Source organism: Manis javanica, chromosome 4, assembly GCF_040802235.1.
Source record: "Manis javanica isolate MJ-LG chromosome 4, MJ_LKY, whole genome shotgun sequence".
Classification (NCBI taxonomy): domain Eukaryota; kingdom Metazoa; phylum Chordata; class Mammalia; order Pholidota; family Manidae; genus Manis; species Manis javanica.
In genome coordinates, this window is record NC_133159.1 from 155460247 (window position 1) to 155483574 (window position 23328).

Genomic DNA, 23328 nt, shown 5'->3' on the forward strand with positions numbered 1-23328 from the left:
AAATTGTCATTTGGTAATATACATTAGATTTGGGGAAATTACTTCATGGTATTACTTACTCAGTTTTCTGAGTCCCCATTGTAACCATTTAGTGTGGAGGCTGTTGATTACCAGTTCTAACATTGAAAGTTTTCTCTTTGTTTATAGTAGTTCCTGCATGAGAAATTTAGAAGTGATAAATTATTTAACAATTTACCATGGTATGAGTTTTAAAAATTCCTCAACTCCACTTTTTTAATACCTTTATCCAGTGCTTTTGCCACATGTCTGTTTTAACAGACTATATTTCTATTCTATGAATTTTAACTTCATTTGAAATTATAGATAAGTTTTGTTTCTCCGACACCATTGGAAACCACCTTCCTGATTGGGATTATTTTTCTTTCTGTTCTTTGGCTAGATCTCTTAAAATTAGAGATTAAGGTAAAGTATGTTTATTTAGTGTATATTAAAAATAATGAGCATCTTATCCTGTGAAGTCTATCAAGTTTGTGATTCAGCTTTTACAGAAATTGCTGCTCAAGTCTCATATTAGAACAGTGTTGACATGGATCTATTCCAATACATGTGAATTCTCTTCATCTTGAGCTTGACCTTGACACTAGCTTTTTCTAAAAAGAACTCTATGAAAAAGGGGAATAACCATTAACATTTTCAGAGAAAAATGAATGAATTAAATGGCATTTTCAGTTTAAGTATTAACATCAATAATGGAAATATTAATTATGAATTACGTGTTCTCGGCTTTATATTAAGATGATAATTTAATAATTTTTATATGACAGGCACCTATGGGGACCTGCTGGGGTGACATCTCAGAAAATGTAAGAGTAGAAGTTCCCAATACAGACTGCAGCCTACCTGCCAAAGTCTTCTGGATTGCTGGAATTATAAAACTAGCAGGTGAAAAGCACGCATACTAATTTACATTCATAATGTGTAAGAAAGCATATTTATAAGTTTTGCAAGTGTTGCTGAATAAATAATAAATGTGATAATAGGGCAGAGGTTGGCAAAGTTTTTTTCTGTAAAAAACTGGACAGTAAATATTTTCAGCTCTGTGAGCAATGCGGTCTCTGCCACAACTATTAATTCTATCATTGTAGCATGAAAGCGGCCAGAGCAATACATAAATGAATAATCACAGCTGTGTTCTAGTAAAACATTATTTGGGGGCACTAAAATTTGAATTTTATATAATTGTTATATATCATGAAATATGATTTCTCCTTTGATTTTTTTTGAACCATTTAAAAATGTAAAAACCATCCTTGGATCACAAACTAAAAAACATCAGGCCATGGGCCAGATGTGTGGCCATAATACAGTTTGCCAACCCCTGGTATAAGGAAATACCTTGAAAAGTAACGAAAAGTTGAGGTGCTAAAAAGAAGGTGACAAGGTCCATAATACCAAAAGTAAACCATGTTGATGATTTTACACATCTTGAGTTCTTCCTTTTTCTTCATTCCCACTGCTTCCATGTACCCTAGTCCTCTTTACCTTACTGCTCATAGAATAAATGTATTAGGTATCTACTGTGCTAGACACTGTGGGCGGTGATACACAGAAATGTAAGACTTAGTTTTTTAGCCAGCTCCCATCTGCCAAATGCTGAATGCATTTATGACAAGATGCTCAGTGAGCAATGTTAGGGTTCACTGTAGTACCTCAGCTCTCAGCCACTCAGATGAGAAAAGTCCCTACAGAGGTGTCTAACTTAACCTGCTCTCGTAGTGTTGATCTCCAGCCCTTCTCCCAGAAACACCATGCGTATGGCTCACTATGTACTGCTGAAAGACTTAGCTTACCTGAAAATGATCTTAATTCCATATTTTTGCTCAGGCATCTTTTAGCGGCTTCTTTGTCTTTAAAAGATGAAGGTAATCAACATTTACAGCTATTGAGGAGTTGTGCCATACACCCTGGCCAAATTTTTTGTTGCTCCCCAACATAAATGATATGTTCTAATGAGACTATTCTCCCTCCTCCCTCACACAGCCTGTTCTTTGTCACCTCTGTGCCTTTGTGGAACTTGTCATGTTACCCACCTCAGTTCCCACCTTTTCCTTGAAACATTTCCTCAGCTACAAAAGCATTCTCTAAACCTTTGTATCGTTCTCTACATCATAACTTATTCTTTCTCTCCTATCAAGTCAGTTGCATTTAAATAGTTCTAAAGATCAGTGAATTCAGTATCCAAGAATTACTTATACCTTCTGTCTCCAATTTAACATTTCTATTGTATCTGATTGCATCATATATCTTACTTTAAGCCACTATAATGACATTTTAGAAGTGAGCCTGATGTTAAGAGCTTAGCAATAGCTGGGAAACTCATGACTTAATCTGTGAATTACTGAATTTTAAAACTAGAGTTTTAATGCTATAAATTTTCATCATTGATATTAACACGTGAACTTAGCTCCCAGCCTGGAATACAAATTTATTGGGCCTTTTTTTTTTTCTACTGAAAGTCTTAAACCTTAATCTATTACAAACGTAAGGCTTATTGAATTATAAACAGGATATACCATATGCTTTTTGTTTTTTCTAGGAACTAAGACTTCTATTTGTTTTTAGTGCATAAAGAGTTTAAGCAATTTCACATACTTTTGTGTTCCATTGAACTTTTTTACCTAGCATTTTCTAATTTTATTTTCAAATAGAGAAGTTAAGACTTAAAGTAGCCACATCCAAATTATTAAAGAATTATGGGTCACCTAATCAGCGGGACAAGGCAAGTTCACTGTTGAAATGTACTTTAACTGGACTTCTTTGGACATAAGGTTTGGCTAACTTACCATAGCCTTCATTTTTTCTTTCTTTTACTTCTCAAAACTACACATTCTGGTAGAACTTTCCCACCCCTGTTTTCACTGAAACTTCTTTTCTAGAGTTTCAGAAACTGTGGGTAAAATTGAAGTATATTCAAAGGAGGAAGCCATGCTCTGAAAACAGTTGAATGGCATTCACATAAAAGGTTCTCAAAGTTTGCACACACAGTAGTGGTAAGCATCACCTGGGGACTTCCTCAGACTCACCCAAGAGCCAGCCACTAAAGGGAAATTTCCAGGGGAGGGGCTGGCTGTCTGCTACAAGCTCTGGATATGATTCTGTTCAGATGCACACTGACATTTTATAGCCATTACCAGCGGTTAGATCCTGCTTCTGTTCTTTTTCTTACTATGTGGCAATTTATTGGTTTCAGGTTACAATGCCCTTTTAAGATATGAAGGATTTGAAAATGACTCTGGTCTGGATTTCTGGTGCAATATATGTGGTTCTGACATCCACCCAGTTGGTTGGTGTGCAGCCAGTGGAAAACCTCTTGTTCCTCCTAGAAGTAAGTATTTTCATTACCCTTAACTATAATTTCACACATAGTAACATTAAACGTATGTAGAAATGTAGAAATTAAAAGAATGTATTTTGGTTTCAAGTACCTTACCTACTGACAAGACATACTTGTTTTCTCTATTTCTGTTACTTTTATTTAGAACTTCAATTAATACTCTAAATTTCAGAGAAATTTCTTACCATTTTTTAACAGTTTATAAAGCAGTTCTTTGCTAAAGTATAACTGGTTATTTCTTTTGTTTTAGCTATACAGCATAAATACACAAACTGGAAAGGTTTTCTAGTGAAACGACTTACTGGTGCCAAAACTCTTCCTCCCGATTTCTCACAAAAGGTAAAGACCATATCTTAGAAGGTGTTAACTGAGAGCTCTAAAAAAAGTAGTAGTAACTTCAAGGTTCTTAAGGAATTGTTTTAATTTAGTGAACGAGATGCCCAATATTAAAGATGGAATGCACTCAGTTCTTTTAATAGTACAATATTAAAATTATTTATAGACCTTTGTTGTGAATTCTGAACAGATTTTGTGTGCTTTTGTTTCAAGGTTTCAGAGAGTATGCAGTATCCTTTCAAACCTTGCATGAGAGTAGAAGTGGTCGACAAGAGGCATTTGTGTCGAACACGAGTGGCAGTGGTGGAGAGTATAATTGGAGGAAGATTAAGACTAGTGTATGAAGAGAGTGAAGATAGAACAGATGACTTCTGGTGCCATATGCACAGCCCGTTAATCCATCATATCGGTTGGTCTCGAAGCATAGGCCATCGATTCAAAAGATCTGGTAAGTGCCTGTCCCAAGAACTCCTATGGAAAACATCATTGAGGCTGAATTGTACTGCTTGTTTATTTTTTCTATAGAATAGCGCAGATCAAAAATAGCATTCTTGTTGTCTGAGCTGCTTATTCTACTTTAATTAGGATAGGTTCAGACCAGAGTATTAGTGTCCTGATTCCTTTATATTCCTTCCACTTGTTATTGATTTAAAAATAATGCACTTTGGGTCACAACTACATTTGTTGTCTTATACTTTTTGTATCCAGCCCTTGTCAAAGCTTTAAAGATAGCCTTTCCCATTCCTTTCCATTTTAATCAAAATAGGAAGATTAAAATGTGATTAGACTTGATACTAAACACATTAAAACATGCTTTTAAAGTTGTAATTCCCTAACTAGGGAATTACCAACATTCCAGTTGGCTGAATGTATTTAATAGCACATGTACTCTGAACAGAGAAAGACTATTAAAGGATATTATTCACCATAAATGTAGGAGGCATGTATTTTTGCCATGTTTTTAGACTATACATACCTTGTGAGTTTGAAACCTTCAAAGAAACGTGGTTTTTGGTCTTCTCACAAATGCTGACAGATTAGTATGTAACTTTTCCTTGTAGATATTACAAAGAAACAGGATGGACATTTTGATACACCACCACATTTATTTGCTAAGGTAAGAAGTTTTTATAAGAACCCTCATTTGTAAATTAGGTTTGAAAGAGGGTTGTGGGTTTTTTCCTAAAATTATGGAAATCACAATTACATTTGTTCACTTAAAAAAATTAAAACTGTAATCAATAGGTGTCATCCATATAATCCATATAATTATTGATTATAATTATTCTTAAAGTCTATTTGCTTGAATTCTCTCTATTCCCTAGTGGAAGTTTGAGTTATAATATTAGGTAGGTAGGATAAGGCATTTGGTATTTTCATCTGGTAAACATTTTCAAACTGATAATAATTTAATTATTTAAATGATAACATTTGTAACAGTAGATGTGCTTTCATGTAATTCTTTAGGTAAAAGAAGTAGACCAGAGTGGGGAATGGTTCAAGGAAGGAATGAAATTGGAAGCCATAGACCCATTAAATCTTTCCACAATATGTGTCGCGACCATTAGAAAGGTAAGATAACAGGTTTTAAAATACAGAAATGCAAGTGCAGGAACTGGTTTTAAGGTACTAGGAGAAGGCAGCCGCTAACATATTTATGACTTGAAATGTGTGTGTTTGGATCTTCACTGGGGAGATTACTACTAATAATTTCAAAATAAACTTGAATTCTCTTACCAGAGGTTCTCAAATAGCTTGTCAGTTTTGTCATCTTGAGTTTGCTACCTTTATTTATGGAAGTATATCCTAAGTCAGAGAAAGAATATTTAAGCTACTTCCTGGTCAAAGCTACTGTAACACAGAATTGTTAAACAAGGCCAGTTTTTCTTTGATTTCCACTGTTTTCCTTTTTGTGCCTTTTTCTTCCTTGTGGTAGTACTTTTTTTTTTTTCCCCCTTTCTTCTGAAACTGCTTTTATGGAAATATCTAGATATCTAGAGGAGTGGTTCTCAGTGGACATCAGAATACTCCAAGGAACTTAGAATCTAATACAGGTGATCGGGACTCTTTCTCCTCCCCATACCCATTCTGACTTAAAGTCCCCAGATGATTGTCAAGTACAGCCATGATTAAGAACCACTGATCCAGAATCTGCTTACATAAAGGTATAACTTAAATTGTGATTTGCATTTCAACATAGTTTAAAACCTTAAGCCAAAAGAATTAAAGCGGTTATGATTGCTACCATGTTCAAGGTCACACAACTAGACAAGACTGACTCTAAACCCTTGTTCTTCCTCTTTACCTGCTAGTAATCAGAACCATCTGGTACAACTTAAAACATAGATTTCCATGACCTGCTCCAGACCTACTCAATGCGAAAAATAAGAAATACTGCCCAAAAATCTGTATTTGTTTAAAAAAGAAAGAAAAGAAATCGTTCTGTAGGTGATTCTGACAATCAGCATGTTTGGAAACTAGTGCCATTGCACCGTGCTTTGCTCTGTGAAATGAAATCGAAGTCCATGGGTCTAATATCACGCTTCATTCAGAAAATACTTGCTGTACTGGGCTTGGTTTGGATTCTAAAAATATGATAGTCTTGTAGAACAAGGTAAGGTATATAAAAATAAGTTTAATACAACATCAGCTGTGACCTAAGAACAAAGTACTATTGGATTCAAATGAAGGAAAGATCATATTCCCAGAGGAATCAGGGAAAGCTTTAGAGAAGAACAGATAACTGCAGCAAGCAGAGATGCAGGAGGAAATGGAGCGTGTAAAGTGATTTATGCCGCAAAGCATCAAGATAGGAAAGCCCTGTTATGAAATGGCAAGTGGTTCCCACATTGTACACATGAAACAAGTTCCACTGCATATTCTGGTCAAGGCTCCTTGTTTTCAAGGAACAGAAACCCACTCGTTAGCTCTAGGAAAGTCACTATGGACAGAGGGGGCGACATCACAGACATGCAAGGACACAGGGACAAGAACTAGAAAGGTGTTAAGTCCAGTGTTACTCTCTCCGTCTCTCAGGGCCTCTTTGTCACATGTCTTTTCTGCTCTGAGTCTGCACCACTTTTCTTCCCCTCTCTGGGTTAGTGTCTTACCCCCTCTGTCTGCATGTGGTGGCCCTCATTCTGTATCATAGCCTTTCAGTTCCATCTCTGTCCAATGACTTAACAATCTCTCTATCTCTTAATCCTGATTACTCAGAGAGGATCTAGCTGAGCCCAGCTTCTGGCCTGGTCCCCTTAAGTTAGATATTAGCCCCCGGTGCAGTCAGCTATATTTGGAAAAGAAGAAAGGATCCCATGTGAGCGAAGTTTGTCTCTTCTAGAGCTGTTAAACTTGCAGAGAACAATATTGTACATATCCACTATAGTAGAAATAACTAAGACAAAGGAGGTTGGGGGCAGACACTACAAGCCAGTGTGGAACCAGGTAGTGCAGCCATTGAGTCCTTGGCCTGCCGAGCTTTCTTCATGAACCGGGTAAGTTGAAAGGTTTATGGCGTGAACAGAGGTCATGCCAAAGGAAAGTTTAACTGTGTAGGAGGGGAAAGGCTTCACAGAGGAAGGCTGTGAAAACAATGATATCAACCAAGATAGTGGAGAAAGAGTTAATGACAAGGCTAATGAGACTCAATGTTCAGGGGAGGTGTGGAACCTAGTGAGTGACTGATTACCTTTGAAAGGAGCAAGAGAAGTTGTTTTATTTGACACCCGTACTAACTCCAAGAATATGTTCAGCATGCAGGTAAGATACAGGACTGAGACAAACTCATGGTAAAACTTGAGATGCTGTTGGCATAGAAATCCATCTTTGAAGCATTGGGTGTAGGTGACATCACTAAAACAGAAAGAAAGGGGCTAAAATGAGAAACTTAAGGGTTGGAGGTAAAAAGACAGCCACCAAAAGAAACATGGGAAGAACGGTCAGAGAGGTGAGAAGACTGATCGGTAGACTGTAATGTAATGAGAGTCTGGAAAAGTCAACAAGTATCAGCTACTGCAGGGAAGCTAAAGTTTGAGGAGGATAAGTATTGGGGGAAAGGCACTGAATTTGACAAACTAGGAAGTCATTGGTGAATTTAGCAGTTTAGTAGGGCAAGGACAAATCAGACTACAAAGAGTTACACGGTATACAATTTGAATTGGGTTTCTGGGTGAAGAATATATATAGGAGTTCGTTGTATTGTTCTTTGGACCTTTTCTGTAAATGTGAACTGTCTGAAAATAAAATATTTTTAAGTAGTTTTAATACGATGGAAATTGGGAGACATTACAGTATAAGAGTTGGTGTTTAGAGCCAGGTACCAGTGGTACCATGAAAAGATGGAAAAGTTTGCCTGATTTTTCCAAACCTTTCCTACTTTCTTCAAGCTCCCACTTTTACCTCTTTCTTGATACAGCCATGCTCCTCTATGACAGAAACTAAAGCCACCCTCTGTAAGGGTCCTCACATTCTTTCCTGCACACCTCATATTGCTGTAAGAAAATAATTTATGACCAAGTAGAATTTACCTAGCCAAGACTAAGTAGTTAAATTATAAAAGATACTCAGCCCAATTTCATGATGCCACAGCAGCAGGAAGCTGTTAGCCACTGGCAAAGGCACATTTTTCTTAGACCTCTGAAATCACTTCTGTGTTGCCCTGCTTTATTTACAGTACACACTAGAATTTAGAGTCTTCATTGCTATTTCAGTTATTTAACATAATTAAATAAAGAAGCGTTTTTCACCTCTAAGAGATTTTATGTAATAGATCTTCCTCTCTTTTAGAATGTCAATTTAAAGGATCATTTTATAACAGTATCTAATTGCAATTTCCAATACTGTTTTAAATTTCAAATACTTGGAATTCTCTTCATTTAAAAGGTGCTGGCTGATGGATTCCTGATGATTGGGATCGATGGCTCAGAAGCAGCAGATGGATCTGACTGGTTCTGTTATCATGCAACCTCCCCTTCTATTTTCCCTGTTGGTTTCTGTGAAATTAACATGATTGAACTTACTCCACCCAGAGGTACTTCATCCTAATATATACACTGCGATTTCATTCTTTTTTTATGTGGTATCTCTTTACATGTTTAACATGGTCTCTGTTTAACAGCCTTGAATTTCTTGCTGTGCAAATACATAATATATATATGTGTGTATATATAGTGTACACATAACTACCAAGAGCTCTAAAATACTCTAAAAACATAGAGCACTGTATTATTCTAGGTAGTTTTAATAAATTATATTAGTATAGGATTTTCCCTGAGCATCTGTACATTCTATAATAGCTATTCTCAAGCCCGATTGAAATGGTGATGCAGGCTCAATGGACTATTGCATACATAAACTTTCTTTAAAAATAGATACTTGAGTCTTTGAGTGGAAGCAAGTTTTCATCTTTTGAATGCCATGTGGCTTTTTAAATTTTAGAAGGCATGCCCTAACTAGCTCTCATGGCTTTAACCAGTAACTCTCCTAATTTCAGTATATGTGCCTTGGGTTTTTCTCTTAAGAAAAGAAGAGGGTAAAGCTTAACACAGAGGTCTATAAAAATAGTATTTGCCCAGCCAGTTTTCTTTATTCCAAAGAAAGAAAAATATCACTGCAAAGTGTTAAGTACTGCTCTTCTAAGCCTAGGATTGAAAAAGCAAAAGTCTATCATTCTTGTGGCAGTTTAGCATATAATCTAAAATCTGAGATTTAGTATGTACTAAGTTACTATTTATATCTACATTTTAATATTATGCTAATTATTTTAAGTGAACTGCTAGTTAAATCAGGTATGTTTTCCAGGTTACACAAAACTTCCTTTTAAATGGTTTGACTACCTCAGGGAAACTGGCTCCATTGCAGCACCAGTAAAACTATTTAATAAGGTAAATTTAAATAATGGCATAATAATGAAGTGGAATTTTTTTGATGCCTCACAAATGCAAATCATTGTTCATCAAAATGTCTTTGCTTCATATTATAATATCTTAATGGAGATTAATTTAAACAGATAAATAGTAATAAAGCAATATATTTTCTTTACTCAAAAATTGAAGCTGTTTCCAAAACTTTGTTTCATTTAATCTAATAAAATAGAAATGGATAATAAACTAGAACTAGTTTCCTAACTAGTTCTTAAATGCTTCACCTTCCTATATTTTAATAATTAAAGGATTATTTGAGATATTTTGGTTTCAGTTAGGCTATTTGGGTATGTTGCTTTCTTTTTTCTCTCTTAGTGATAGTGGCTTACACAGTCTTCCTTTCATCTGTGTTAATGTTTTGCTTCTGTCGGTCAGGATGTTCCAAATCACGGATTTCGTGTAGGAATGAAATTAGAAGCAGTGGATCTCATGGAGCCACGATTAATATGTGTAGCCACAGTGACTCGAATTATCCATCGTCTCTTGAGGATCCATTTTGATGGATGGGAAGAAGAGTATGATCAGTGGGTAGACTGTGAGTCCCCCGACCTCTATCCTGTAGGGTGGTGTCAGTTAACTGGATATCAGCTACAGCCTCCAGCATCACAGTGTAAGTCAGCAAACAGAAAAGGTGTCCTTTCCTGAAGCAGCCGTTCTCCAGAGCTGCTCGTGCTAAATCCTGTGAGCGCACAGGACAAGAATGTTCCATATCTGATTGGTTGCCAGGTAGGACCTTCAGTCCCAACAGCAGTATCACAGAGTCCAACCCTGTGAACCATGGCAGTGTGAACTCAACAGCCAGTTTCATGATGACTATAGAAACACAGTCCTAAGAGCACTCACCAAATTAAACTAGACTTAATGAGTTCAAAATTATAGGCTGAAGTTTATTGGCATATAAGAAGTACTTATTGAATAAATAATGGAATCTGTCTGGTTTTGAGGTTCGTGGTTTTATAGGAACAAACTCCCTTACTTTCAAAGCTTCATATACTTTTTATAAACGTAATGGTCTTGGTAAATATAATTCATCTAGATTGTTTCTAGAGTTGTATGTTTACAATGCTAATCTGGAACCAATTTCCCTTTTATTTTTCAGCATCAAGAGAAAGCCAATCAGGTTCATCAAAACAGAAGAAAAAGGCCAAGTCCCAGCAATACAAAGGACATAAGAAAAGTGGGTCACCACATTGTGTTTATATACATTTCCTAAAATGTTAGCCAATTGGGGTCACAGTATTCTCGCAAAGAAAATAATAGCCCTCATGAGAGCTGATGACTGTGCATTATGTTTTATGCTTAAAGGTGCAGTATGCCATAAAAGGCAAACCCTTTCTATAATGTGAAACTCTTATATCTTAATTGACAGGGAAAGTGATTACCATAATATTTTAAACAATATGGTAAGGAACAGAGTCTATGAATGATTCTTGAAATAATATGTAAACTTACTGAAAATGTTTTAGACCTTTTCATTAAAAATTTTAAAAAGCAAATGCTTGATGCTTGATGTTTACAACAGATTTGGTGCCTAATAAACTCATCCTTATTAACCAAAATTCTCTTTCTAGAATGATACTTTTAAGACATTCAAATTGATGGCTCACAGAGGCTTAAGAAATTATTCCTAAATACGCTTTCTATATTATATTTTACCTCACAGTGAATGATTATTGGCATCAGTGGCCAAAGTAATGTAAAATATATTGATAGCTCTATTTGATTCTTTCCCCACTATAGAAAGCCACAGGTTTTTCTCTTTATGAAACTTGTCATGAACTATTTCATTCTGAGATAAGATTATTTTTATTTAAAAGTAAAAAGTACATTTCAGAATGTACTTCTGACAGTCATATGTTCAAATATTCTGTCTCATTAACAATCAAGACACTGACACAGAATGATAAATCAGATATGCTCTTACCTTTCTGTTAATAGTCATTTGCTTATAATTTTTTCTCTGGGATACTTAAGAACTTCCGCCAGCCACTGTGGTAGTGCTTTAGTTTCCTCCCAGTATGAAACCCAGTCAGCCTCACAACAGGAATGACCTTCAGGCCTGTCTCTTGCTCTTTTGTATCATAGCCATAAGCCTCCCATAGGCCCAGAATTATTTTACCCACTAGCTTTTTGCTAGGTTTGCTCTTCACCTAATAGAACTTGAGGGAGCATTGCCAGACCAGAAAGACCAAAGTGATTTCCCATTACTCTGGAAATGATTAGGAATAATTTCACATGGAAACCTTGTCAGTGGAGTAACTATAGTAGATATGATCACTAAATTTTCTGTAAGATTGAATAGCACAGGCTGCTTTAGCCTGTCTTTTCACCTTCTATTGGACAGGACTTTGAGATGTTTCCAAATTTTCTCTCCCAAGATGTTGAATTAAGAAATTTATAACTCAGTGGTGGCTATATATACTTTTTAGAACTTATTTCTGAGCACTGTGTATACAATTTATATGCTTCCCTCAGTGTGACTCTTGAAGGGTTTGTTTCTGGCTTATGAGGTTTAATGATTTTGAATGAATGGGCTAAAGAACGTGGGAATAAATGTGAATGTAATGAAGTGATAGTATCAGTACCCCAGTTTCTAGTGGCATTTAGCATTTAACAAATGTTTCTGGATTAGCTAGAAAAGTGTATTTAACTGTAAGTATAACATGTTGTATAACTGTAACATTTGAAGAGCTCCTAATATCATGTATGACATATTCTCTCATACCTTTAAGTTGCCCTTTGGACATAGAAAGGAAAAGAACTATGAACCCACAGTCCCTTAGTAGAAACCCTTGGGGCCAGATATGTTTTAGAATTCAGAATTTTTCAGATTTTAGGGGAAAAGTATAGTGTGTATAGCATGTTATGTGACACCCCTTGCAGGAGCATTTTCTAAAGCAAAGTATATGTAGATATTTACATTAAATGGACCAAATAAAAATTATAACTAATATCACTAAGTAAGGTCTGGTTTTGTTGCCAAAGTTTTACGAAAAAACTTTGCATTTTGGAACTAAGGACAAGGAATTGTAGTGCCAGATGAATGAAAAAAAGTACTCTTCATTATAAGGGTACTCTGCTTTTATTCTTTTACGTTACTCAGCAGATAGCTTGTTAGAAATTTTTCCCACAAAACTTTACCCAAATAGGAAAAGATTTGGGGTCCAGAAACCTAATTTATTGCCTGCAGCTATATCAGCAGATAGGCCACAAAATCCCTTATTTAAGTTTACCTACAGATTCTTATATTCTGGCTGTATTGTTTACAGTTCATTGGTCTTTATGTCCCTAATATCATCCAGTAATATGTTCTTTGGTAGTGCTTATGTTTTACAGAGACAGACAGTGGATTGGCTTCATTATTCTAGCATGTTTTGTAGTAAGCTGTGTTAATGCTACAAAGGGATGACTTAATTATTGCTTTTGAAAAACAAAAGTAATGTTGTGACAAGAGGATCATATAGACTATTGTTTGCATATGTTGTTTGCACATCTAGAGCAGGAAAACCAGCACTAATTTCTGTACTATCATAGGTGTTATTGTGAGTAGTAGAGAGTTGGAGATTCGTCTTGCATTTTTACGTCTAAGTGTATAATTCATTAGAAAAAGTTCAGGTGATTGCTGCACATGATTTTGGTTTGGCAGTTGAGAGTTGAATGTATACTCACCAGTAGTATAGTTTCCAGATCATTTTATGTATGAATACTGTTTGACTTAGATTTATCTTTTAGTCCTGATTTTGGGAGACATAATTTCTGATTGCTCTTTCCTGGGTCATTTGTATTTTCTGGAAAAAACAGGAATAATATGTAGTCACAAAGATGTGGAAGTATCCTTCAGCTTTCAACCCAATCAGTGCAATATGCTTGGTTCAATATTTGCAAAGTTTAGAGTATTTTTTGTTGTTGGTAGTGAAAGCATTGTATAAGTTTTTAAGGCTTTTTTGCTTATGAAACCATAACTGAAGCGTGTTTCAAAATAAATTAGATTGTTTAAGAACTTGCAGGCAAAAAGCTTTAAATTTTAGAAATGCTATTCAGAATAAGAATTACAAGTGTTTTCTAAGAGAGTGGATTGTAAACTATAAGTTAGGGGAGCACTTTTCATATCAGTAAAATCCTGTCACATTGATTAAACTGCTTAATTGATTAAAAGCCCTTGTTTGGGCTTATGGGCAAGGAAATGCTTCCCTTCAAGTACAGTTTTAAAACCCTCTCTGTCTTCTACTGGATTTCTAACCCTACCCCAAGCTAAAATTTTCTTGAAGGAAATTAGCCAGCTGTTCACCAAAAAGTCCTCTCTGTAGTTTTTTTTGCTTTGTTTTAAGTTGATTTGAAAGTCAGGAACCAGGATTACCAGACAGACTCTCAGAGACTAGAAATAATCTCCTCAGTCCTCCACCCCACAACACACTCATGCATGCATACACTACACATTCCTTGTCTTCAGAAATACAAACCTTGCATAGTTGGTTCTCTTTTCAGAGTATCCTATGCAACACAACCTTTCCTAGTTATAAATGCACTTTTCGTACCACGCATGTAAGTAAAAGCTTACTTTAGTTTGACTTGATATTTAGAGAGGAAGATGCCAGTTGGGAAGAAGCCTGTCAGTTTGTCGAGCCCGCCTATGATGGGTGGGGTGCGGAGGAGCTTCTCTGGTGACGAAGAGTTGACTCCTCCTCCATTTCGAACCCTTCCAGCACAGACAGCCCTGGAGGCCTTCCCACCTCCCAGCACTAGCCGAGAGTTCAGTCCCAGCCTCAAAACAGGTAATTAGTGACATCAGCACCTCAGGTACTGCAGGGGGTAAAAGTCTGGGTAGGGTGGTGGGAGACAAAGCATGGTCTGGCATGACAGATGCTGACTCATTGAATCTTTCTTTTTCTTTCAACTTCAAAAATTCATTTTCACTAGTCTTTGGTAATTACTTCACTGAGGTATCATCAGGGAGGGATTTTTATTTTGTTATAAACCACTTCTGAGCTTCAAATTAGAGGAAAGCTATGATATCAGTTTTTGGAATTACGAGACAACTTGTACTCATTCGTGGCTTCATTAAACATTTTGCATTGCAGAATTCTACATGACTTGACCTGGGGGAGAAATAGGCCATTAGAGATTGATCTGATTAGTCAGATCCAAAGATGAGGCTTTGTTCACAGGTACACAGCATCCCATAGCATCTCATTCATTAAAAAGATGTGTACTGTGTTCTGGTATAATTTTCATTCTGGAAGTAACATTTACCGCAATCTTAGTTGAATAACATGGACTTGGAAGTACATACCTGCATTAGTGTTGGTGTAGAATTTGAGTAAAATTTATTTCCATAATTTCATGTTTGTGAATGTACAGTGATGAAGTAAATGACATTTGAGTTTGCTTGGTTAGGCCAAGCAAGTAGATTGTAAGGATGACTGGATTTGCAGTTTGTAATTGCTAAGAACAAAAACATATTATAGAATATCAGAAAGGCTTCACATGCATGTGGTAATAAACTTTAGACATGAGTGCAGATAGATATCCTCAAAGTCAGTTGTATCTTAGCATATATTCTTGCCATATGCTATTACTTTTAAACTAGATTGTTCTATCTAATCAGCATTCTTTAAAATGCTTTTTGTATGTTGAAAACCCTGTTGGGACTTAGTACCTAGCTTTATTTTCTTCTCATTCCTCTGTTTGCTAATATTTTTATTTTTGTACCTGAAGTTGCCATCAGCATTTTTTTTTTTTTTTTGGTCATTTTAAGATATGTTCCTTAGTTTTTGCTTCCCTAATGGTTTATCTTGATTCTTGATCCTTCCCAATCTGTTTCTCTGAAGATTACTCTGATATCCTTATATCTAGGGGAAATTACTATCCCTCCTTTGTATAAAAAGTAGATTTGCACTGCAATCGAAGTTTATCTGCTCTTTAATGGAAAAACCTTCAATGTCTATCTAAAGAGCATTTCAGTTTCTTGTTTATCTCTTTAACTTTCTTTTTGCACTTGTTATAAAATAGTCTTCTTTAAGTAACTGTAGATACTGTGAGCTCTAAATATATTTGAACTTTTATTGGATTTTAGATGGATTTTCTTTAAGCATTAGACTGATTTTGAAGGCATGTGTCACATTTTATGAGAGATTACTGATTCATGTAAAACAGTACTTGACTTCTAAGATTGATAAAATCCAAGAACCTAAAAGTAGACACATGGGATGGAGACCCCAAGGCCTCCTAAGTGACTTCTTTCTTCCACCAGTGTCTGGAGTGTCTTCTAAGATGAGGGCACATCTTGTGGGACTTGGTGGGATTTTTACTCTGGTGAAACTAGGTACTATGTTGCCATCTAAACTATCAAAGCTACATTTTGATTAGCTATAGAGAATATTACTTTAACGACTTCTAGCCATGTGCATGTGGTTTCTGTTAATTTATCTCTTGAAATGTTAGTGATTAGAGTTAGCAAAGCAACATCCTTTTAAAAACTGAGCTAAGAAAATGCGTTTGTGTAGAAAGTGACATTTAGCCACAGAATCTGTTTTTTCTCATCCATCATTCATTGAGAGTAAGGCCTGGAAAGGAGAAATGATTAGTGCAAAGATGGAGGCCCTGGCTTTATTTTAGGTTCCACAAAAACAGTGAAACCTTACATTAAAACATTCCACATCTGAGTGAATGTTTCACCTTTACTTTGAGTTACATTTTTTAAGCACATCGTTTCCATATTTTAACATGACTAGAAAGCATAGTCCAGAAATTTGCTGTTAATAATAAATGCAAATATTTTGAAGATAATGCTTTTGAATCTTAATTTACCTTTCATACATTTTTAAAAAATCCGTTTGAATGGAACATCTTTGGTCTCAAAGCGCAGTGATTCTTTTCTCATTCATTTAGCCATCCAATCATCATATAATGATAATTTTCTTATTCAACCTTTTATTGTGGGTACTGCACCTTTAATGAAACTTAGGGTTATTTTTTCCTCTTCCATGTGTTTATTGCCATGGGATTGTTCAGATGTCCTTAACAGTTAATGCATGTTGGTTAGATTTGAAGGATAACTGTTCCATGCTTGATATTCTCCATAAAAGCATTTTGAATTGTATGAAGTGATTTTTTTTAAGGAAGAACTGCACAGTCTTGTTTGCATTACCTTTGAACAGTCTGATTGGTGTTTATTTCACTATTGTTACAGGCATATGTATTCACTTTTCTGTCTTTGGGTTTTAAATTTTTTTTAACATCATTACCAAAACAAGTACTAAAGTAAAATAAAATGAATTGGCATCCTCAAAAAGATTATTCTTTAAATTATTAAACATGATGTCAAAGACATTATTTTTGAAACTAATCTCTTACAGCTGAAATCAAGACATGAAGCATTTGTCTCTGCAGTATTTGACTTGAGAGTGTAGCCAATTTAATATTGTTCTACATGGTGACACTGTCAAGTTACTGTTTCAGCTAAGTACTCTTGACTTCTAATCCTCCACATAAATTGACTTTTTTTTTTCCCATATAAGCAGTTCCCAATTTACAGTCTACGTATGTTTATTCTCTGGAGCCAGTTGTGATGAAAATATTCCTAATGGAAGCAAAAACTTTTTTACCTTTTATTTGGAACCAGTGCCTGCAGTAAGCAAGCACGTTAGCTGGCAACACAGCCAGCATGTGTGGGAGTCACACATTTTACACGGGGGTGTGTCGTGAACGCTGTAGCAAATTCCCACTGATCATAGCCTTTCAAGAATGTTAGTCTCATGTTGCCAAGTCTCTGTACTTTTCAGGGTTCTGTGTGAAATCTCTTATTTCAGAATATTAAGTCAAATTTAAAAGAACCTTGGGTTACAGGCAAGGACAGGAAGCAGGAAGGACAGTTTGTGACCTCTGACTTAGAGGAGGGGTGTGCTAAAGAAAGTTGGCATTGCTCACAATGGGATTCAATTCCAGTGAATATCTGAGCATAGAAGATATGCCAAGAATCACCTGTTCTTTAAATTATTTGAAACTACTAACTCAATTTTGGTTAAACAACTTGTTGAGAAACCTGAACACATCTATAACATCTATTATTAAAACTAGTTTTAACACCTAGCTAAGATCATTTTCACTTTAAAAAGGGGGGAGGGTAATTTTATGAAGGGAGGAATTCTATAGGAAGTAGGGAGTGGACCATAGCCCTCAAGGAAAGGAAAGGTTTAGGGCAGCCTGCAGTTACTGGACAATTGTGTTAAGGGATAGTAGCTTAAAGAGGGGTTTGTTTATAAAAAGAGATAGGAAATCTCAGATTTTACAGCCTGAATTTTTGCCTAAGACCAATGCTGGACCCAGCAAAGAAAAATTCTTTTTTCTCTTCATCCTTGCCCATACATTATAAAGAGCCATCCTATCACTAAGAATTCTCACTAGCCTAACTTTGGTAGCTACCAGGAAACCTAACCCCCACTGAAAATATTGAAAACTGAAAAACAGTGGTCTGTAGAAATAAAAACTATTGGAATATTCATAAACTGAGGACTGCCTATTCTGTTTGTTTGTTTTCATTAAAAAGGAGAAAATCAGATAAGAACTCAGACAGGCAGTACTACTGTTAAGTGATCCTGTGGGTAATGTTAGCCATTTGTACCACTGATGTTCACATTGCTAATGTCAGTTTTATTTTACCTAAAATGATTACTTACATTTTCCATAATTTTACTTTTACTTATTTTTATTGAAATGTTGATATTAGTATTGGTTTCAAGTATACAACACAGTGTCCATGATTTTAGTTGTAATACAGGTTATCGAATATCAGATTTATTACTTTTTACAAATATATGATTTCATATAATTTGTAATATACTTATATTAATAATATATTTTATATTTTTTTAATATTTTAGATGTATCAGATTTATATCTTTTCTACAGGCAGTTGTTAATAAAAGTACTCCTTGGAAAGAATAAGATTATTATATTGAAGTCGTATTTATTGTGCTGTTATTTATTGAATATTATAGTTCAGAACTATACAAGAAATACATCCTTGTTTGTATAAGCATTGACAGAAAAGTGAATACTTTTAATCATAAGAAAAATTCTAATTATTGTAGTCAAAGTAGTGACCACTGTTAACCCTGAACATTTCATTGAAGATAATCCATTGTGCAGAGTCCAGTATGTAGTATTACTCCTTTTTGGAACTTCCCTTAACTGTTAATATACATTGAAAAGTAAAATTAATTAAATGCTCACCCTTCAGGGGGTTAGTTAGAGACATGAAGTTTTATTAACTGCAAAGCTGGTGGAAGAAGAAGACGAAAGCAATCTTAATATTCCAGAAAGGCTTAATAACATCCCATACATTTATCTCTCTCACGCAGTGACCACATTGCAGCTGAAGGAGGAGTTGATAGATGGAGAGGATTATAATTTCCTCCAAGGAACATCTGATCAGGAAAGCAATGGCTCTGCCAACTTCTACATCAAACAAGAGCCCTGAGGTGGCTCAGAAACTGAGGGCGGGAGGGGAAGAATTTTACACAGGACTGATTTATAACCAATTGAGCTGTATAGCGGGGCTATTCTACCTGGGACATTTTGCTAAACATAGAAAATTTCAGTTCCAGATTTTTCATGTGGGTGGGGAAGCTATTTTAGTCATGGGAGGAAATTTTTCAATTTATAAAGATGGACAATTTTTGTGTTGTATTTGAAGCTTTTGGAAGAATTTTGTAATATTTTCCAAGTTTGGATTTATGTGCATTGTTAACAAGAACTGAAATTCTAACTTTTTTGGTAAGATTAAAGTTTAGGTAGCAGGATTGAAGGAAATGATTTAAGAAGGATATAGTTGTAAATGCAAATGAACTGTCATTACAAATGAACCTTTTTGGTACCTGTTGGGAGGTTTTGGGATTTTAGAAGTTAGGCCAGTCACATCTCCAGCTTCCTTTGCTACAGAAATATGCAACTGAACCCCCTCGTGGGCGGGTTCATCACCACGTAGATCTTGGAAGGGGTAATTAATTCTGCTTGTTGGCATTTTATTGCAGCCCATCTTAAATGTTTGTACAGAAATGTTTTTCATTCTGTGAAAATTGGAGTTCTGTATGAAACTGGGAGAACTCTGGATACTTTTATATGCTCTCTTTGAATTAAAAAAATGATTAAAGTTATCCTAACACTAAAGTGTTAAACTGGAATGGTTGACAAATATACAGGATCTCAGTCTACATGTTGAGGGGTTGGGGAAAATGTAATATTGTTCTAAATTTATTTTGTTTTCCTTACTAAAAAATACCCCACAAAAGGGATTCTGATCAGTTCTCTGCCATTTCCCTCCATCTGAGATAATACTTGGTATAACCACACCCCAAAACAGATGTTCTGTATTACCAGTAGAATCAAAACTTGTTTAAAGTCAAAATAAGTTTAGATCTGAAAAATCATTCCAGCTCTGCTTTTAACTATCTTGGATTTGTTAGAAAACTAATTTGAAAGTGAATATAATTTTCTTAAAATTCCATATATGTGTAGTATGAATTGTCTCTAATTGTATTCAGAAATAATTTTAACAACAGTTATGGATCTGGACCATTTTGAACATTCCCTTTTTCAAAATTCACATGGCTTCCTTTTAAAAAAGGATATAAGGGTAAATTGGTGAAAGGTTTGCTCTCGGCATTTTTCCAATTTTCTGAGTTGTGACTGAATGAGAGAGCTCTAGCGTTTACCAGTGAGGTTCATAAACTAAACTCTCAGGAATTAATTGCATCTGTTCTAGAAGTGCTTCTGGGTCTTAGCCTGGCCTCTTCAGAGTGGTAATATAGACCATCTCCTCTGGAATATATAGGTAGGGCTAATTAGAAATTAATCAAAATGATTAACCTCTACAGTCCTTCAACCTATGGAATGCTTTAAAAAAAATGTTAATGGAAAGCTCCAGGAGACCATTTTAGGTAAGATTTTTGTTTAAATTTTAAAATGCATAGAACATTAAAAAACCAGCAATTTATTTTCTAAAATATTGCTCTACTTTTGGGAATAATAGCATTGGTAATACGCACAGGTTTACCTCATTCTATGCAAGAGGGGTTAATAACGTAAGGTTTTGTAGTTGCTACTGGAAGTAAAATTTGTTACTTTATAGTGTAAGAATGTATGGAATCGCATGTCAACATTTCTTAATACTGACTCTTTTGGGGCATAAATGAAGATCATATCAACGCCAAGTTGATTCTCATGTGTCAAATATATGTGAATTCAACTGTTAAAATTACTGGATATTTATGTTATCATTACTGAGAGGGACCTACTGTAAATGTGACATTCTCACACTTCCCAAATCTTTAACTTTTAAGATTCTTCCCATGAATTTAAAGCCTAGAAGACTTCCAAAGCAAGGGTTACAACAGTCTATATTCTCAGGCTCAGTGAATCAAACCCAGGACTCTTGATTCCATGATATGGGCACAAGAAGCCAGTTGTATGGCATGCTCTGCCAATACCTTGGGCTTAGGGGCTCCATGGGGAACTGAATAAACCAGGAGGGATTTGAGTTGGAACCTGGTAATTAGTTCTGTGAAGTGCTCATTTGTAGCCAGGTTTTTATAAGCTTCCAATTCAATAGCACATCCAGGCTCTAAGTGTTTTTTAATTTCCCACCCATTCATGAAGTGTTTCTTACCTTGATCGCGTGACCAACAGTTAGAGGTTGGTAAGGACTTCCTACAGTCTAAACACAATCTGAATCCCTCTTCATTGTTCAGACTCATAACTCCTACTGCTAATGAACAGAAAGGAAGTTAATGCAGAGGAGGTCTCTGTCTTAGCCATATCTCCAACTGTACAACTCAGTAGCCCCATTCTCGTTCACAGTCCAGAATATACTGCCGACCTTGGTTTTGTTTTTGGTTCTTTTTCCCTTTTGGATTATTTGGGGATCTTTGGTAGTTTAAACTCTAACCTTTTCCTTGCTGTGTATGAGGAAAGCTAAAGCTGTTATCAACTTCTTATTCTACGGATACTAACACGGGTTTTCAGTGTTTTGTTTGTTTTTATTATTATTAATTTTGCGTGATGTGAATACCCTCTCCCATCAATATTTGTATTATGGTGCTATATATTTGGTAATGATCCTTTACTAGTGGGAAGGGATTTTAAAAATACTGTGATTAAACTGGGTTTCTTCCTTTGGTTTTCATATTTTAAATAAAGCCACAGTCATTTATACAAAAGAAAAGCATCTGTCCCTGGGCAAATCTTTTGAGGACAGAGGTCAAAGTAAACTGCATAAGGTTTTTACATCATTTCTGTATGTATTTGATATATAGATCAATATCTGTACAAATTTAATCTTTTATTTTCTTGGTAACTTGTGATTATTGAGAAAGTATTTGAAACTTTCTCAAGTGTATATAATGGCGTGAAAAATTCCTTTGGAGAAATTTATGTTCCTTTCATTTTTACCAAATTGCAGATTTTCAGCATGGATGTGAAAAGCATTAAAATTATAACTTTGTGTACAAGATGAAAATAATTCACTAAATTTGCCCTTTTTTACACAAAATAAAATGTTAAAGTTAAGTTGTATTTGAGCAGTTCTTTAATATGCTTTGGTCTTTAAGGAGTTTCCATTTTTATTCAAAACATTGAGTTGGTCCTGTAAGTAATCAAAGGCCCCTGTGGAAGTCAGATTAGCTCCTTCTCACAGAACCTAGCATCTAATAAGGTGAATCAAGCACTTGAGTGAAGAAGAATTTATTACTAGCTGACAAGGGAGGAGGAGAATACAGTGGACATATGGCCCTGGTTGTTACTTGAGCCAGCATTTCACAGAGAGGGAGAAGGCAGAAACCATAGCAGGCAGAGGTAAATGTGGACTACTAGTGGGGAAATTAAAACCCTTTAGCTAGAACATAGTGTTTCAGGGTTGGCATGCTTCTTAGAGGACTTCTTTTCTTAGTTTCATTAACTTCAGCAGCCAAATTCATAGGAGGTAAATGAATTATCCCAGTTAGCTCTTGCTGTTTACATTAAGAAGGAATGCAAAGATGCCCTCCTTTACCATCAACTGACTCTTAGGAAAATTATTCATCTTTTACTGTGAAAGCAGTTCATAGACAATCTAAGGATATATGATAGTAAGAAGATGGATTGGGTCTCTTCAGGGGTCAATTTCATCACACTTAAAAATATTAACGCATTCCAAGAAAAAGTAGAACCTAATTTCTGCCCTGCTTTTTACATTAAATGGATTGAATGGTTGCGCTAGTAAATTGGAATTCCTAGGTTGGCTCCCATGAACTTTGATAGCACAGCTGATCCATGAAAAACGCAGGGATAAGCGCCAGGCCACACACACTTGAAAACCCACAATTTTGACCCCCAAAAAACTTGACCACTGTAATAGCCTATTGACTGAAAGCCTTACCAGTAACATAAGTTGATTAACACATAGTTTATGTTGATACGTATTATACACTGTATTATTAAAAATAAGGCTACAGAAAAAATCTCAAATTGTCACAACTATCCAAAAATGTTCCAATATATTGAAAAAATCCATGTATAAGTGGACCTGTGCAGTTCAAACCCTTGTTGCTCAAGAATCAACTATATATATTATTTAAGCCATTACATGCCTCTTGGTAAATTAGTTTCCTAGTGCACTTTACGCCCAGAATGTTTTAAGAGTGGCAAGTCTTTCATCGAAACAAGTTAACATTTTAGCCCTGT

The 23328-nt window shown here is 35.5% G+C and overlaps 1 protein-coding gene across 20 annotated transcripts in view; it reads left to right on the plus strand.

Moving 5' to 3' along the window:
• The window catches only part of MBTD1 (mbt domain containing 1), a 70724-nt gene extending 48548 nt beyond the window's left edge, over positions 1-22176 (plus strand). For 13 of the 20 annotated variants that reach the window (XM_017673296.3, XM_017673299.3, XM_017673294.3 and 10 more), the window contains 11 exons: positions 786-903; positions 3212-3346; positions 3606-3694; positions 3905-4139; positions 4753-4808; positions 5159-5263; positions 8573-8720; positions 9491-9573; positions 9988-10222; positions 10712-10789; positions 14193-18965. In XM_017673296.3, coding sequence (XP_017528785.3) covers positions 786-903; positions 3212-3346; positions 3606-3694; positions 3905-4139; positions 4753-4808; positions 5159-5263; positions 8573-8720; positions 9491-9573; positions 9988-10222; positions 10712-10789; positions 14193-14392 — 1482 coding nt within the window. In that variant the 3' untranslated portion in view covers positions 14393-18965. The other 7 variants (XM_017673310.3, XM_017673311.3, XM_017673307.3 and 4 more) reach the window with 6 other exon arrangements.
• The last annotated feature ends 1152 nt before the right edge of the window (positions 22177-23328 follow it).